The 19,560-nt window shown below is 36.2% G+C and overlaps 1 protein-coding gene across 4 annotated transcripts in view; it reads left to right on the top strand.

Annotated features, from left to right (window-relative positions):
• Positions 1–19,560, top strand: part of LOC149541077 (S-adenosyl-L-methionine-dependent methyltransferases superfamily protein) — a 363,739-nt gene that overhangs the window by 61,267 nt on the left and 282,912 nt on the right. For all 4 annotated transcript variants that reach the window (XR_016356470.1, XM_089802069.1, XM_089802068.1 and 1 more), the window contains exons 4-5: positions 5,687–5,834; positions 5,955–6,035. Coding sequence is in view for 3 of the 4 variants with exons in the window: in XM_089802069.1 (XP_089658195.1) it covers positions 5,687–5,834; positions 5,955–6,035 (229 nt within the window). In the remaining variant the exon portion in view is untranslated. The remainder of the gene's footprint in view (positions 1–5,686; positions 5,835–5,954; positions 6,036–19,560) is intronic.

Raw genomic sequence — 19,560 nt, forward strand, 5'->3', positions numbered from 1 at the left:
AAAATTTAGATGAAATTGCTAGTTAAGGAGCATTCTCTTTCTGCAATGAACATAATTGTTTTTCTCAATGTTGTATCGTACAGGTATCCTAGGTGCTGGCTTGGCCATCAATGATGCATGATTTTTCTAGAACATAGTTTCTAGCTTTGTATTGTTAAGTAGATTTGAGAATGGGAGTCAAAATAATTCATTTAGGTTCCAAAATAGAAAAATATAAAAGCTGACATATTATAAAATAATCAAAACACTAACATTGTATAAAACAAGATATTGACATATATATTATATGTAACAACTGCAATTTGATTGAGATACAGTAGATTGTTGGTGAGTCAATAAAAAACATGACAATGAAACTTTGGTACTATTTTTTGAGTTAAGAGCTTTCTTTAATATAAAATGTCTTATTCTTCATAAATTTTCTTGTCTTTGTATATGTTTTAGGATGTGAGAACCATTCCCTATTTTTTAGTGTTTTAATTTACATCTTTTTCTATGACACAAAATGGAACAAACCTGTGTTGGCTAAAATTTTTGTAAGTCAGTGTGACCACAACTTACAAAGTTGTAACTTTAGACAATGTTAAGTGAAATCACTCTCTTCTCTCAGCAACAAGGGAGGCTTCCTTCTTACCATAGGTGGCTCCAACAAGGACCTAACTAGTAATAATAAAAAAGGGTGGTTCTCACAATATAATCCTCTTATTTCAAGAATGATTTCTCAAGTAATTACTACGATAATATCGATAGCTTCATTGTTATTTGTTCTTTGCATTTTGGCCATACCACTTCCTTTTTTGGTTGTCATTCCTTATGTTGTCAATGCTACTACATAGTTGGGTGCAAGACTTCTCAGACTTGGTCATTTGCAGTTTGCTTGCAAAAATCCACTATTGGGGAGGCATTTTGAGTATAGTAAGATCTGATTTCCTTATGCCAATATAGTTAGAGGAGTTTTAGTTGGGCGTCTAGGGTTTTGAGTGACATTTCTTATTCATTTGTTGTTGTATGTTCATCATTTTCATTTCTTAGCAATTGGGTTTTTCAGATACCTGTTTGTAATAAAATTTCACTGTCTGGTATCTCTAGTTTGATCTCTACACTGTGTTTCCAAGTTTATTGCATATTATAATAATATAAACAATCTTTAATGCGTCGATGGTGACAACCCCTACTCAATTAAATATGTGTATGCTCATTTTCTATTTTCATGTCGTTGAATTGAATGAGTTGGAGTGGATATCCCCACTCATCAAGTTGTTTATTTTAAAGAGAATTTCAGTTGTGGGTTTCATATTTGTAAAAATCTTGACTTCACTAAAACTGAATTTGTAGATGAAAGAATAGTTTTTGTATAGTTTGATGTTTTTTCCTCTTTTTGCAATTTTCTAAAGTGAAAATGTTTTTGGAATTTCTCTAACACATGAATATTAAAGAACGAGGAATTAATCCTACTACAACAATTCCAGAAATTCTCAAAGACAAAGTGCAATGAAAGATCACTAACTCTTGTCAAATCAATATAATTAAAATTCAGTGTAATTAATAGTGGAACCTGAATTAAATATTGAACGACATGACTGGGAATTATCTAGCTCTCCTCTCAATCACAGGCCCAATGGAATCGCAGCTATTCCACAATACTTAGCCATCCAATCCAATGTTGAGTGCTGTGTGAACAACGATGTGCAAGGGCTAGCGTTGAGACACAATTCCAGAATAGCCAAATGCAGGCTGCTAGGATGAATCACAGACCCAGCAAATGCAACACTGACTTTCCAATAGCCATCCCAACTCAAATGCAAGGCTGGCTGCAATAATTAGGCTTGGATGATGATGCCATCCAGCCTCTTAATATCATACAGTCCCATAGACCTCTTTTTGGTCTTTTGTTGGACATTAATATCATTATCTTATCTTATATCTTATCTTAATGGTATTTGCCTTCGTTTACAACCACAATTGCCAGAATTAACAAATCTGCAGACCTCCAGATATAAATTCAACCACCAAATTATGGCTTCAGATTTATCAATTAGAATCAGAACTCCTTACAGCAGATCCAATCCAAATTCCAGAAGATAATCTTTCTTCAAATCACGCCATAGAAAGAATCTCTCCTTAGATACAGTCAACAAAGTAAGGAGAATTGGTAAAGTACTTAGAACTTGATCCATAATACCTCAGCTGTGGAATCAATGCACAACTCAAGACCAGACCCTTATACTTCAACAAGGGCTCACAATTCAGAACACAGGAATAAGCATCAAAGGCAACAAAAGCAAATTAATTTTCAAACATGTTTTTCTCAACAAATGTTCTTGTATTTATAACCTCTAGATTCCTTTTGTTGCCAAAATGTAACTTCACTTAAGAAGCTTCACCACACAACATTAATTAGAAGCTTCCATTAGAGTCTCTCACTTGACTCGGCTTAACTAATAAATAAATGACACTTTCCAATGATAACTCCAACTCTCAACTTAAGTGAAATTATAAAGTTAAATTATAACTTTACAATAAGCCATTTAATAATTAATAATAATTTGGCCACTAAAAATATAATAGCCCCCAAAATACTCATCATTTAAATATGTTGTCTGAAATAGGAGTTATACCTATTATTTCTCCATGTGACCAAATGCACTTTCCAAAAATAGAAAGGGTCCATCTCGATCAACACCAACTTACCACAACTAGTAAGTACACAAAACTAAGCGCAAACGAAGTCCAATTTGAGCAAACAAAGACCAACCTGTAGCTTACTGAGATTTCGAGAAGATAAGACCCTCCCAAACCAAGCCATTGCCACAAAAGACCCTCTATCCATAATAATTAGCCTACAAGGATCACAATAATAGGCTAATCCCTGAACCTCTAATGCCGACAAAATTGGGGACATTACAATATCATTGTACTAATTGAGTTGGAGCAGATATCCCCTACTCAACGAGTTTCTTATCTTTAAGAGTATTTGTCAATATGGGTTGGGTTGCATGTATGTGATCTAAAGCTAACCCTCAATGTTAGCTATATCTTGTTGATTGGTTTTCAAACTAAAAAAATAAATCTAGGGTGGTTACTACATAAATCATGATCATAAAATCTACAAAATACATGCCCCTTATTACAAACTTCTGCATCTTCATACTTAAAACCAGAATCAAGGATTATCTTGTTTCATACATTGAACATCTTGTTTAGTATACAAGAACTTTTGATATTGCTATTAGGATTTAATTGTGGAGTTTTTAAGTCAAACTCATTGACCCATATTTCATGAGTAGTTATTCACTTGAATCCATCTCTTATTAGAATAAATGGAACAATTCGCACTCTTTGGATCTGGGTAATGCTCACAGAGGTGAAGCATCGAGACTTTTCAGGAGGTCACCCATCCCAAAACTACTCCAGCTTGAGTGAGCTTAATTATTGGGATGGATGACCTCTCAAGGAGTCCTAGTGCTTCACCTCTATGGATATCACCTAGATCTAATGAGTGCTAAGTGTTCCATTTATTCTCATGAAAGATGGATTCGTGTGAATCACTACTCATGAAATATGGGTCAATGAGTTTGACTTCAAAATTACACAAATAAATCCTGATAGTAATATCACAATTTGACTTGTTAAAGAAAATATCTCCTACTTATCAATTGATGAACTTAAGGGGCATTCTAATGAATGGTTCATTAGGCACAACACTTGGTGAAGGTTTTGCAAATGGGGTTGCAAGCAAGTGGGTTTAACCATGGAGGAAACTTTGTAGCTAAGGGCGCTCAAAATGGAGTAGTACTGGGATGGGTGACCTCTTGGGAAGTCCCGGTGCTTCACCTCTGTGAGCATCACCTAGATCCAATGAGTGCTAATTGTTCCATTTATTCTCATAAGAGATGGATTCATGTGAATTACCACTCATGAAATGTGGGTCAATGAGCTTGACTCAAAAACTACACAGTTAAATCCTAATAACAATATCATAATTTGACATGATGTGGAAAATATCTCCTACTTACACAAGAACTTCCATATGCAAAGTTGGCATGTTATAGTCATTACCTGTCAAATAAAAGTTAAATCATAGTTGACAAGAAATACCATTTTCATGATGCAAAAATGTATCAATCATGACTTGCACAAATAACTCATAGAACAATCCCATCGATTAGTATCCTACATAGGGTCAAACAAGAGCATAACCATTTATATTTACTTTCATCACTTGAATATGCACATTATTCACTGAGACACAAGAAAAGATCATGGCCATATCATCATCTAGGACCTATCTTAGGCACCGATTCATGACTTACTGTGAGGTTGGGAATTGGGAAGAGTAATGCAAGCTCCTTTGATCAATAGAATTTTAGTTTTAGCTTTGATAATTGTTTTGATGCCCTGGATTTCACATTCCACGAGTTTTATATCTGTTTAACAATATTTATATATCTAAAGAGTTTTTATTTCAGCTAAAATTTGTGTTTATACTTATGTGATCAATATATACCCGTGTATTTCATCCAAGTAACTTCTATTTGAATATGTTACTGTATCTTTAAGATTTATTTATTAAAGGGAACTTAAAACAAGTTTTAAATCCTTAAAAATATTTGAATTCCTTGGGTCTTCCAGTTTGCAGAGTGTTTGCCAAGTTTGAGTGTTGACCCCAAGTCCCTATTCAAGTCCAAAATCAACTTGTTGAGTCAAAAAAGTTGGAGTCTTGTAAAACTTGTACTGACATTTGTCAAATCACTGAATTATGAATTTATGAGTATTTTCTTCTTCTTTTGCTTTTGATTTAAAAATAATAATACTTAAGTCACAGCATATTTAATTTGAATTTAAGTCATCGCTTTTAAAATGAACTCAAAGTTACCTTTTGAATAATTTTACTTAAAAGGGAAAATTTAAAATAGGCTGTCTTTTTCTGGCCCATGTTTAAGAAGTGGACACGACAGCTGAGCACCCTATTGTATATAGACAATATGATGTGGATCAGACCTAAAATGGCTGCTTATCCCCCAAGGTATGTGTAGGTTCAGAGATCTTTTCAAACATCAAGGTACACAATCACATCCTAAGCTACAGGCGGTTCTGTGGGAAGAGATCAATGGAATCATCATCTAGTTTGTAATTGAGAGTCCTCGAGAATTGTCTACAATTGAACTGAAGGAGCTCCCAAGTCCTGAATTCTTCTTTTGAATTTTACTCTTTTTGTAAGGGATGTGTTTTGATTTCTATTTGATATTTTTCTTGTGATGTTCTTTGTTGCTTGTTTATTTGCAGATATGGAAGCTTCTGTATAAAATATCTTTGCTATATTTGTCCTTTACATTTGATAAGTTGGTTTCATGAATTTTAAACCTTTAAAGATCCAGTTTTATTTTTAACTCTTGTTATCATTTCTCGTTTTTCAGTTTTTGTTTTACGTTTAAGTTGGTAACCATTTTATAATTTGGTTATATGGACTTTGGTCGAAGGGATATATGCTACACTTGGTAAAGTGACAGAGATGTTATACTGCACATTTTGAAGTGTTTTCCTTTTAATATTTGTGGAGTTTTAGAACATTATAGGTAGCCCCTTATAAGTTGTTTCAAAATACTGTACTTTTATCCTTTGGAGTTACTAAATGACATAATGACTCTTATTTTTGCTAAGCATATATTGGGTAACATGCTTCCAGGTCACCTGATCAAGTTTTTTATTCCACTCCACGATTTGTTACACACATTGATGATCCTGCAATCAATGCTGTTACACAATTTTATGCTTCTGTGTTCCCTCCTACCAACACTCCTGGTGTGACCTTGCTTGATATGTGCAGCAGTTGGGTAATAAGTAATACTATCTTGAAGATAAATGTTCTATATCCAGTTCACTTATATTTTGATACTTCTCACATGTTGGGCCAGATTCATTTCTTTTTTTATTATTATGATAATGATTTGCAGGTTAGTCATTATCCAAAGGGCTACAAGCAAGAAAGAATTGTTGGTATGGGCATGAATGAAGATGAGTTGAAACGTAATCCAGTAAGGCTCTTTCTACTTATAGAGAGATTCCCAATCTTGCTTTATGGAACATTTCACTAAATATTAGATTGAGGCAATTTCATCTTATCAAAATTTTGCAATTTCACCAGATGTTTATTAATTAAAGTCTAATGTACACAATCATGCATGTTGTGTTCAACCAATTAACCTAAAGTAATGGTTAGTACCATGGAGCAGATTTTGCATGCAGTAAGAGAAGAATTTAAAATTAATAAAATGGAGAAAATCCTCTAGTATTCATTTTTTCTCATTTGTAATAATAGAAATATTCTAGGACTGATTGTAAGCAAGCATGTGAACATTAAAATTATGCTAAACATTATGAATCTAAACTGATACATATCAAGATTTTATCATGTACGAAGTCAAATAGGTGGGATCAGCTAATGGCACAAACATTTTGAGAACCAAAGGTCTTATGTTGGTGATCTAAAGTTTTTCTATACTACATTCATCCAGAAATCATCCGTCTAAGACATACTTTTGATGGTATTTTTAATTGTGGTCTTTAATAGGATTATATATCCAAATTAAGATAAACTTTTCAACATTGAGTTTTCAAGCAAAGAAGATGTTGCAATTTATTCATATGCAAGTGGAGAATACACACTAGGGAGGAATACAGCTTTAGAAATCAAAATAAACTTGTCTTCAATTCCTCTGCTTAATAAAAGAAAATGGTAAGATTTCATTGTCAAGCCATAGAGTGTTGACGATTAGTAGCTGCAGGAGCCATCTGATATACCTGCGATGGTTGAATCAGCATTCTCTTGTAATATTTGCTATGTTGATGATATGTAGATGCCGGAGTTATCTTTCATGCCTGTGATTGTTGCTTCTGCAATTTGATTTTGGTGCTTATGTGGATATCTAGAAAGGTAGCTCCATGGCTAAGAGGGAGTGGTGGAGATATATTCTTTGTTTAAGTCATCGAAGGGTCAAGACATTGAAGAGTAAAGACAATGAAAGGTCAAGACAACAAAGGGTCTTCTTTTTTAATTGCAAGACTATGAAGCGTCAAATAAATTTGATATATTCTTCTTGGAGGATTTTGTAATTGCGAGACTATGTAGAGTCAAAGTAATTTTATATATTCTTCGAGGAGGAATTTGTAAATAGAGAAATATATGGATTTGATATTCTTTGTAGAGTGAAGATATTATATGGGTATTGTAGGCAGATCATATTGATGATGATCATTGCTTCAGTTTGAGCCATGTGTTTGGGAATTGTCTTTCAGAATTTTTCTCTTTTATTAATGTACAAGTGATATATATGTGGCTGGGTTTTTTCCCCTCAAGTTGGAGGGTTTTCCCAGGATAAATTGTTGTGTCTTGAGTTCGTTTATTTTTTGTTTTTTGTTTATCTTATTACTGATTATGAAATGAACATGGAATCAAAGGGATAACAACAAATAAGGATTATCCAAGCATGTTCAAATATTTTATTGTTCTTGATCAAATTGTTGATGTCTTGATATTAACATAATTTATGGAGATAAAAACTGTTAGGGATTTGGCAGGAGAACTAGACAGAAACTTGGTTCTTCAAAAGTGGCAGATTTGCGACGGACTCTGCATCTGGGTTGAATTTGCGAGTCTTCATCCAAAGACAAATTTGCAAATAAGTTATAGATGTAATTAATTATGTTTCTTTGAGAACTTGTATCCAAAGTTAAGGAGGACTTTAATTATTTTTCTAGAAATAATTGAAAGTGTTGACTCTAATAAAGCTTATTTCCTGTGAGCATATTATATTGACTGAATATTGTTATTGCAAAGTCTCTTTCATATCTGTAATGTTCGTGGACCTCATTCCATGTAATGAAATATTCGTCTCAATGGAGTGACTAATTCCATATTATATTTTAATGAGTCGTCGACATTTTATTATAGATTTTCAATATATTCTTGCAGTGCTAAAATTAGATAGATTAATATTAGTTTTCAAAACATTTGTTGGGTGGATATTTTGCAACCTGTTGTCCTGCATTTTGTCACCACAAAATGTAGATAATAATACAAAACCTTTTCAACTTAGTTTCGCATTTCTCAAAGTTTGGTTCATTATTTAATTGATTAGTATTGATCAACCAATCAATTCAATTAATATAATGAATCCTTTTACTGAAGACTTTTGTCAAGTCTTTTTAGTTTCTCTATTTTTCGAGCCTATGCTTGATTTTTGAATCTTTCAACGTCCTTTTTCTTATTTTTGAGTGTGTGTTAGATTTTGGTCTTTTGGTTTTACTCAAATCATTGCTTTCGGTTTTCCCTTTGATTTGATCTATCTTAGGGCTTAATCGGAGTTGACAATCAAAAGATATGATCATTTTAGTGCCCATAAAGGGGACCTTTTAGGTGCAACTGCACGAATTAAAAATACCATTTTATATTTTTAAATTGACATTCACTTTTTGAAAAATATAACATGAATTTATTTTATGTTATGTTTTTAAGTTACTTTATCGTTTCAATTTTTCACTTAAAGTAACTATGGTGCACTTTATGCTATATTTTTAAGTTGAGTTTCTTTTTAATTTTTCACTTAAGTGACTATACTAACTATATAGTTTGATTTAATTCATGAGTTTTAAATCAAAACATGTTGATAAATATTACTTTTACAATAATATTTGCACATACTATATTAACTAATTAGTGTAAATATTATTTATGACCCATTTGAGTAATATTTATTCAAAAATTAAATTGACATGTGCTTAATTTATCACTTAAGTTGTGCAAACATGTCTACAAGCACATTTTAACTCAAAATATAAAATTGCACCTTTAGGTGCAATTTTGAATGGAAATGTCTTTGAAAACACTTATTGCATGTCATTACATATATTTTTAAAACATGCAATAGCACCCAAAATGCGCGTTTTGCCTATAGACACATTTTTGTGCTAAATTCAAAACATGCAATTACACCTAAAAGGTCCGTTTTTACTTATGGCTCTCATTGCTTACATGCAATAGCACCTAAAAGTTAAGTTTTGCCTATGGGGCCATTTTTGGAGTTTTTAAAATATGCATATGCACCAAAAAGGTGTGTTTTGCCTAAGACTTCAATTTTAAAACATGCATTGGTACCTAAAAGGTGCATTTTTCTTATGAAGGCCAAATTTGAAGTTTTTAAAACATGCAAATGCATCTAAAAAGTGTGATTTCCCTGCAAGAGTATGCATTTGTCTTCCAAAAACCTGATTTTGAAGATTGAAGGCAAAACACCATGCATATGCCCTCCAAGAACCTATTTTTCACTCAAATGCTTAGATTTGATTATGATATGACTTGAAAATCCCAAGAGGAGAGGCATTTTTGCATTTCTTGGCATTTCCATGCCATGGACGTTTGATTTCATGCCAAATATCTTGCTTTCTCTTTCCTAGACACCGTTTGATGTCTTGTTCTCTGCGGTTTCTTTGTTTGTATGCTCTCAGTCCCTTAGACCCTTGGTGGTCTTTTGTTGGACATTAATAGATTTATCTTATCTTATTTGCACACATTCCCATGCATTCCACCTTCATGTCTTAAAGAATATTCATAAATGCTCACTTCCACCTCATATTTTCATCGCCTCAAGCTATACTCCAGCCTTCACATATGCATGTTGTCTCTTTTCAAGATCATCACATTAGATCTTCGAAGTGTCTAATCCATACTCTGAAGTTTTGTTGTTGATCAAGAATCAACGCTTTTATGGAAGCAATATCCTCTGATGATGTGTTCACATTTTGGAATTTTCATGTTGCAACACAAGCACAAGGGATGCCCCCATCTGCAAGTTTGAAAGGAAAAATGAAATGTAATGTTTCCGAATAGTTCCGAAGATGCTCCCGTGCTGTGAGGTCACAGTCCGTGCTGCGCGACTACTACTTGTGTTGCGCGGCCACTACCTGTGTTGCGTGACTACTGCCCATGTTGCGTGGTCACTATCCATGCTGCACGACTACTGCCCGTGCTGCGCTGCCACTACTCGTGCTGCGCTGCCACTACTTGTGCTGCACGACCACTTTCTCGAACGGTTCCGAAGATGCTCCCGTGCTGCGCAGTCATAGCCCGTGTTGCACGACTACTGCCTGTGCTACATGGCCACTGCCTGTGCTGCGCGACTACTGCCCGTGCTGCGCGGTTACAGCTCGTGCTGCGCTGCCACTACCCATGCTACGTGACTATTGCCCGTGCTGCGCGGCCACTACCCATGCTGCGCGACTACTGCCCGTGCTGCCCAACTACTACCCGTGCTGCGTGGCCACTTTCCCGAATAGTGTCTTGAAGTAGATCGTACGGTGACTGTAGCAAGGCCATACGATGATGCAAAAGACATATCTCAGTACATAATGATGGGTATGTCAAGGTGTATGTACGGTGAAAGTTGTGAGGAAGGACTGTACGGAAAAAAGGGGGAATAGGAACCAGAATCCAACATAGAATGTAATCGTGGTTCATACACAGTACACCATAGGAAAATCCATAATAACAAAGACTTAGATGCTAATAATAATTACCAAAGATACTCCAACTTGCCAGATCCGATCCAAGTAATACACGCAACAACGGAATAGGGTGAGGGTTGAATCCCATCAAAACTGCACGAGCCAAATAGGGAAGATCTTTCACTTCCGAAATGGTGAACAATTCCGAACTCCAACAGGAATCTGCAGTATAGAGAGATATAATCCAAAGCATACCTACAGACTACCTACAAGTCGTGCTTAAATACCCGTTGGGAAACTTTCCGAGGGTGTACAAAGATAGCCGACAACGACACAAACTACGGAAACAAAATAAAAATAGGTCCGAGATATACTAAATCAATCGGAACCCCTAAATAAAAACATTAATAACTTGGGCCCAAATTAATTAAAATTGGAAACATTACAAATCCTCGCCGCCCAAAAATTGCTTGTCCTCAAGCAATTTGCAACTCCAGGATCCCAAACCGTGCATTGACACAAATAGCCATATCTGCTGGAAATTCCATGCTTCTTTAGAATCACATGAGTATGATTGAATTCAATTGAGGTTAGAAGACCACCATCAGGATTCCGATGCACCACCTTGATATAAACGTTGTCATATCTTGAGTCACCAGGATCCCAAGGATGCCAATCATAACATATATCGATGTCATCATGTTCATCAATTTCTTCGGGTATGGTCATACACACAGACGCCTGTGTTGGTACAAATCCAACAATTCTAGCTGTAGATAAAACTTTGGCGGCACACAAAACCCTGGTTGAAACCTTGACGATGGATAGAGCCTCGGCAATGAGCAATGTCTCAATGATTGTAGCTGCATTGGCGGACACACAATGACGACATGGACGACCATGATGACGATGAAAGGCACAAGCTTGATGATGGGCACAAGCTTGATGACGGACACAGACTCGGCGTCGGTAACGGACACAACAACGGTGACTAACACGACGATGGTGACAAATGCAATGATGACAACGAATAGAACGATGGTAATGATGGTGATGGATACAATGATGATGATGAATACAAATTCAATGATGGTGATGAACACAACAACAAAGATAGACATGATGGTGGCAGACATAACGGTGATCGACATAAACTCGATGATGATGACGGACACGACGACATTGACAGACATGATGACAACGGACATGGCGATGGACTTTGCAACAGATATGGGGACGATGATAGACACGGTGACGGCCACGGTGACGATGACGAAAACAAACACAACTATGGTGACAGACACACCCACAATGACGGGCATACGACCTTGGCGACGGACATGATGATGGACATAGCTTCGGTGAAGGACACAGTTTCGGCAACAACCTTGGTGACCGGCATAACTTGATCTGTACATGTCTTCATAAGATCCATGCGAGCAACTTCTTCAATTTTTTGGTGATTTCCCCCGGTTGGTTAGAAGAAAGTTTTAGCAATTCCTCTTGGAGCGGCCCTGTAATAATGTCTTCCTTTTGGTGTAGGCATCGTCCTTATTGCTGCCAACTATTTTCTCCCACTTGTGCAAATGAGATATTAGTTTTTCTTCACAATGCTCGAAAATATGACTGACCAATTTACATGCGGCTATAGAGGGGACACATTCAAGATTACGAACAACCCATAACATAGATGTGATGGGTTGGGATATTTCATCCATCTCCTTAATGCATGAAATCATAAGGCTCTCCATAGCAACTGAAACCTTAGTATCATGATGTTCCTTGATGGTGGCTAAGAAGTGATTAAACATGTCACTGACCAGATTTTGCAATTTGAGATCTAAGAGGAGGTTACCCATTTTTACATTTGCACAATTCTCCAAGATTGTAGATTTTCTGCAAAAGGGGTCGGCACTAATGTCATCTAGACTTTGAAAGCTGTCAACAATCAAATGCAAGATCTCTATCATGGTTTTATTATCATATGGTGTTCTAGGAGCCGATATTCTCAAGATCTCATTGAGACATGCTGCAACTGCCAACCTTTTCCCCTTGTCATGGTGTCTTAAAAGCCTGGGTTGACTTAAGGCATCTTTAATTGGTGAGAGGATTCTCTATATAAATCGTGAAGGTAATTGGTTAACCTTACACAAACATAGTTCCAACAAATCTAATGGAAGATCAATACCTTCACTGAGCTCTTTGCCAATCCCTTGTAGTGTCTTTAACCACCACTATCCATCGCTACTTGGCGTCATAGCGCTATCCCAATCCCAAAATCTCTCAATCATCCCAACAGGTTGGCAAAATCACTAGCTCTGATACCACTGTAATGTTCCCGAATGGTTCTAGAGATGCTTCTGTGCTGTGAGGTTACAACCTGTGCTGCGCGGCCACTACCCGTGTTGCATGACTACTGCCCGTGTTGCGCGGTCACTACCTGTGCTGCGTGACTACTGCCTGTGCTGCGCGGCCACTACTCGTGCTGCGCGACCACTTTCTCGAACGGTTCCGAAGATGCTCGTGTGCTACGCGGTCACTGCTCGTGTTGTGGGATTACTGCCCATGCTACGCGGCCACTACCCGTGCTTCGCGACTACTGCCCGTGCTGCGTGGTCATAGCTCGTGCTACGCGACTACTGCCCATGCTCCGCGACCACTACCCATGCTGCACGACTACTGCTCGTGTTGCGCGGTCACTACCTATGTTGTGCGACTACTGCTCGTGCTGCGTGGCCACTACTCATGTTGTGCGACCACTTTCTCGAACGGTTCCGAAGATATTGCCCGTGATGCGCGACTACTGCCCATGCTGCGTGGCTACTACCCGTGCTGCGCGGTCACTTTCCCTAACGTTGTCTTGAAGCAGACTGTACGGTGACTGTAGCAGGGTTGTAAGGTGATGCAAAAGATGTATCTCAGTATGGAATGATGGGTATGTCAAGGTGTATGTATGGTGAAAGCTGTGAGGAAGGATAGTATGGAGAAATGGGGATAGGAACCAAAATGTAATCGTGGTTCATACACAGTACACCATAGAAAAATCCACAATAAAAGAGACTTAGATGCGAATAATAATTACCAAAGATACTCCAACTTAGATCCGATCAAAGTAATACATGCAACAACGAAATCGGGTGAGGTTGAATCCCACCGAAACCGCACGAGCCAAATAGGGAAGATCTTTCACTTCCGAAATGGCGAACAATTCCGAACTCCAACAGGAATCCGCAGTACAGAGAGATATAATCCAAAGCATACCTACAGACTACCTACAAGTTGTGCTCAAATACCCATCAAAAAACTTTCTGAGGGTGTACAAAGATAGCCGATGGTGACACAAACTACGGAAACAAAATAAAAAATAGGTCCAAGATATACTAACTCAATCGGAACCCCTAAATACAAACATTAATAACTTGGGCCCAAATTAATTAAAATTGGGAACATTACATGAAATATCAATATGATAAAGATTTGGCTCACGCAACTCCATCCTAAGTCACATCTATTCTTGATAGTGTGTCAGATACAAGGATCAGACATGTAGATATGACCGGTTTCTTGCAAAGGATAGAAGCTCCTGCAAGTCATGAAATAAAATGCATCAAAAGGAGTAATATTCATTTGGTCTCTTCTTTTCCTATGGCTGCCCTGGAAATGGAATTTGTTCTAGGATGTGCATAGCATTTCAGTCTGAAGTCAAAAACCATCAAGGATGCTAATGGTAATGTTATTATAAGCCTTGACCCTGAGGTTATTGAACAAATTTTCAAAGTGCCGCAGAGTGTAGAGTGTGTGGATTTGACTAAAGAAACATCTTTGGAGATATGGAATGCAAATAAGGGAAATTATTAGAAATATGTTAATCTATATTGGTTGGATTCCAAGAGAAACAATTTCTCAAGATGGCCAAAACCCATTCACAGATCCAGTTTCAAGTCAGAATACAAAAACCTAATTATCCTTCTCAACAGAATATGCAGTTTCAAGGATTCCAGTGATTTTGAACCATGGATGTATAAGTTCATTTTCCATATTATTGATAATAAAGAACATATCTTTTGGTGAGAACTAATTAGCACTGCACTTTGTGAGCAGTTGCTCAATGTAGGAACATCAACACCATTCTACATGAATTCTTATCTTGTCTATATTGTTGCTGCTATGGAATCTTTTTCAGGAATTTCGATCAAAGGAAACTGTCTTCAAGTTCCAGTTTGGGAGTATTATATCAAATTACTTTGACAAATAGTAAGTATCATTATAGGAGAGTTCAAGATGCATTTTTTGGACATTTCCAATGCTTAATTGATAAGCAATTTTTTGTCAAAAGTGTCAGATGAGGCTTGGGATAAGGTTAATCAATATGGTTGCATCTTTATTTAGTTTCCAACTTTTACCTATTTAAGAGTTGGATATTTCAAAGGAGAACCATAAAGGAGAATTCAAGACTCATATTTTGGACATTTTTGATGCTTATTTGATAAGCAACTGTCTGTCAAAAGAGTGTCAGATGAGGCTTGGGATAAGGTTAATCAATATGGTTGCATCTTTATTTAGTTTCCAACTTTTATCTATTTAAGAGTTGGGTATTTCAAAGGAGAATCATATACCTTACCTAGATATGCTAACGACAAGATCATTTTGATGGAATTGGCCAGACAACTCATAGAAATTCAATCTGATCAATATGCTCTGCATAGACTAGGTTTTGGTATTTCTTCTGCCAAGCTCTTGGTGATTGGTTATTATATGATTAATTTTGTACACAAAGCAAAGGCCATGGAGCAAAATTTCAGTTGGTCACATTGAAGAAGTTTGAAGCCAGATTTGATTTTGATTACAGAGAGATGAATTCAAAAACCAAGAGAGCATTTACTCATGTCCATCGTATAGAAGATATTTGGATTGACATGCGAATGGAGTTGTATATAATGAAAATGAAATACTGCAGGTTGACTTTGTAGCAGATCATTGATCTTAATATGCTCAAGATCCCATCTGATTTCCAAATTGAAAATGATGGTAATATTCTTGATGCAGAATATCATCAGGCCGGTTTTGATAAACAATGCCCTTTCCCTATTAAATGATAGCAAAAGGAACGTACTTCTATCCTTGATAGATTTCAATTCATTCTGGCAAACACCAACAAGTGGTTGAAAATCCAAGGTCTTAAAAGTGTCAATCCAAAGTTGGGTTTGGATTATGGAAGTTTTGGTCCTCCTGGAAGGAAATTGCAATTAGAAATTGTTAGTAAAGATGGAGCATCTTCTTCTGATTTGAAGAAGTCAGTCAAATTCAAATTAAAAATTAGAAAGGGATTTAAATTATCTTAGCCACTTGAACAAGTTCAGGAGTCAGAAGGAGAATCAGATGGACTTGATGAAGAAGATGAGGAGGAAGAAGGAGAAGTGACGATCATATCTCCTCCGAGGCATGCACAAACTCAAGAACCATCCATGCAGGAAGCACCTTTTTTGCGTATGATAGATTATGATGTGGATTCATTTTCCACTATTTTCACACCTTCCATCCCAACCTCAAAAGTCAATACATTGGCTCTGCCTATATCTTCAACAAATCCTCCTATTTTAATGGTTGAACAATGTGAACATTTAGGGAATGTGTTCTTGGTTTTCCAACTCTTACAAAAGGTCAAGTTTCTCAACTTGATACATCCTTGATTGGTTTTGAGTTCATGATAGAATCCTCCTATCATGCAGCTATGAATTCAGCCGTGCAAATTAAATCTTGCTTGGTTACAACAAAGATACAATTAGGATCATCACCAATGGTCTCCACTATACCTGCTTCCATAGATGAAAATTTCAGTTTGCCTGCATGGTTGAGCAGGATCACACTAAAGATAAGAAAGGTTGTCATACCCCCAAATGACCTTCCTATTAAGAAAGCTAAGTCCACATCTTTGAAAGATAAGATTGTTTCAAAGATCTTAGTTGATTCTGAATAGACTAAGTTTGTTGAAATTGCTGCCTTATTGGTGAACAAGCCAGTTGAAGAACTTATTCGTTTTGATTACAAATTCACCAAGGTAGAAATTGGAAAGTAGTCATGAGTAAGTTGCTTATAGGATGCTCAAGACGCACTTGCTAATGTGTTAAAGAGCAATCATGAATTATGGGAAAAGAAAAAACCAGCTTAAGCAGGAGGTTGCTTGCTTAGATGAGGTTATTCAACAACAGTCCTCACAACATGCAGTTGTTGTATCTCAGACACTTAAGGAGAGAAGTCTTGGATGGGAGAAGTCATTTTTGAAGGAGTACAAGCCATTACAGATACAACCAGAGTTCTTGGACGTATCAAAAATATTGAAGAAATGATACATGATTGGACTACATCTATGTCTCAGGAGGCTAATACTTTGAAAGAAATTCTGAATGAATGGGATGAGATCGCCAAATCTGATTTAGATGCCATGGTCACATGTACGTTCTTCCATCTTGTGAAATGTTCTACAGATGCCATGGACTCATGGGTTACAGGGAAGAGACACTAAGAAAGATTGCAACAAAGTTGCAGGCTAGTTTAGAAGCTTGCTAGGCAATAGAAGTTGGGATCACGTGTGACTTAGAACAAATGGGATGCCAAATTCTTGACGAACATTGTAATTTGGTTGTAGTTGAAGGGATAACTTCAGAATATACAATCAGGATCAATGCTGATTTAGATTTTGAAGATTTTGGTTCTCTTACAATGAACAAGTTTGCTTTGTATAAATCTTTAGCAAAGCACTTTGGCGGCAAATTCCAAGATCGTGAAATCAGCATATGCCGATGCAGTAAGAATAAAAGCCATATCAAAGACTATGGAGATTTCTACTCTTCCGAGTGCGTGATGTCATCATCAAATTCAAGGCACTAAGGAACAATCTTTAAGATTGTTATTTTCCTCTTATGTTTGTAGATCAAAGAGGATGTATTGTATAAAATTGTATAATTACATTTAATACGAGTTGCATGTGTAATGACATGTAATCCATTAATTTCTCTTTCAGTTAGACTCGATCAAAGTTGGTTGAGTTGCTCCCACTTTTTCCTCCATCTTTTTCTCAACTCCTTTTCCTATATAAAGGAGTGTTCTCTTATTCTAAAATTTATCTTTTATTGTATGCAAGAGAGCTCTGGAGAAATTGTGCAAGCATAACTTTGATTGCATAGCACCATTTTGAAAGAAAAGTGAATACAAAGAATTAATTGAGGCTTAACTTTGATTTACTGAGAATGTTACTTGTGCAAGTTAGAAGCTTTGATTGTGTTTTGCATTTGTTGTCTTTGATTCTTATATTTTGCATTCTTGATAATTGAGTTTAAAAAGAATTAAGAAGCAATTAGATCCGAACCTTTGACTGAGAACGGTTGTAAAGATATATAGAGTGGAAGCTTTGTCTGTAGCTTATATCTCTTTCTTGGTTCACAAAATAATTAGGATATCTTTACTTCTGGAAGTCTTTGTGCTCCAATAGTAAAGCTTATTCATATAGAATTACAATCAAACTTAGAGCCAAATTTGTACAGTTTCAGCTAGCCTTTGAGTTAGTGTTGGTTTATTGTTTCCAACTATTAGATTGAAGTGTAGTTAGAGATTTCACCTTGCCCATTACTCACTCCACAGATAAGTGGATTCTTTCCTGAAAGCTAAGAAGAAAGAATATTGGTAACACCCGTTTACAAAACTCTCAATTTTTTGCTTACCTCGAGTTGATCCAAGGAATAGTGAGAAGGGGGAGCCTTCCCCTTAAGGTAGGAGAGACTCCGTCTCACACGTTGTGGCTGTTCATCCTATGTTGTGATTGGATTTTACCCAAAACTATCGGTTGCAAAATATCCACCCAACACAACCGACAGTTTATGCAAATTCAGTTGCAAAATAGGTTGACTAGCCACAAGGCGTGAGATAGTCTCTCCGACCTTAAAGGGAAAGCTCTAACTTCTCATCGTTCCTTGGATCAACTCAAGGTAAACTAGAAGTTAATAGATATTTTAAAGGGATGTTACTCATATTCTTTCTTATTTCAAGAAAGAATCCACTTACTTGTGGAGCAAGTAATGGGTAAGATATAGTCTCTATAACTACACTTCTATTTAATAGTTGGAAACAATGATACCAATACCAAACACTAAATCAAAGGCTGATTGAGAGCGTACTAGCTTAGATCCATGTCTAGTTTTCCAGATTTATAAGAAAAATCTCTACCATTCGGGCACATAGACTTCTAGAATTAGAGAATTTTTATGCTATAAGTTAATCCTAACTATTCGCTTGAATATGAGACAGTAATACAAACTATAGTCAAAGTTTCTAGTGTATCTTACTACAATTGCTTCCAGTCAAAGCTTTGGCTTCAATTGTTTCTTTACTCACTATGCTCTAGTAAACATACAATAATAACATGAATGAAAGATAATAGAAAGAAATCATAGTCACAGCTTCCAATTTGTTCTATCACAACTGTTTTCAGTCAAAGCTTTGAATCCAACTGCTTTCTATTCACTTTTCTTTCAAATTCGCATTACAGAATCAAAGTTATGCTTGCACAAGTTTGGTAGACCTCTCTTGCATATAATAAAAGATGATATTTACAATGGAAGGTACTCCTTTATATAGGAAAATGAGTGAGAGAAACAAGGAGAAAAAAGGTGGGAGAAACTCAACCACCTTGACTAAGTCAAACTAAGAAAATTTATTGGATTACATGACTGAAGGTACGTATAATCGAGTTACATGCCCATGGATTACGTGAAACCTATCTTCTAAAGTACAACAATATGAAGAAAATGTTGAAACTATTGAATCAATCATGTAGATTATCAACAAAGGTTTTGTACTTGGTGATGCAATCATGGATGATCGCTGAGTCGACAATTCCTGTATTCCACACTATAACTTCCGGTTTTCCTGGGTCTTAATTAACAGCTAACATACTCAAAGAAATGCAGTTATTATTTCAATTTCATAGGAAGACAGTTATATCAATCATGTTCATGTGAATGAGATTTACTGTTAAAATTAGTTAGACAAAATTTCTTAATTAAG

The sequence above is a fragment of the Cupressus sempervirens genome, chromosome 9 (genome assembly GCF_028749045.1).
Source record: "Cupressus sempervirens isolate cs-2001-9-10 chromosome 9, ASM2874904v1, whole genome shotgun sequence".
In the NCBI taxonomy this organism is placed as follows: domain Eukaryota; kingdom Viridiplantae; phylum Streptophyta; class Pinopsida; order Cupressales; family Cupressaceae; genus Cupressus; species Cupressus sempervirens.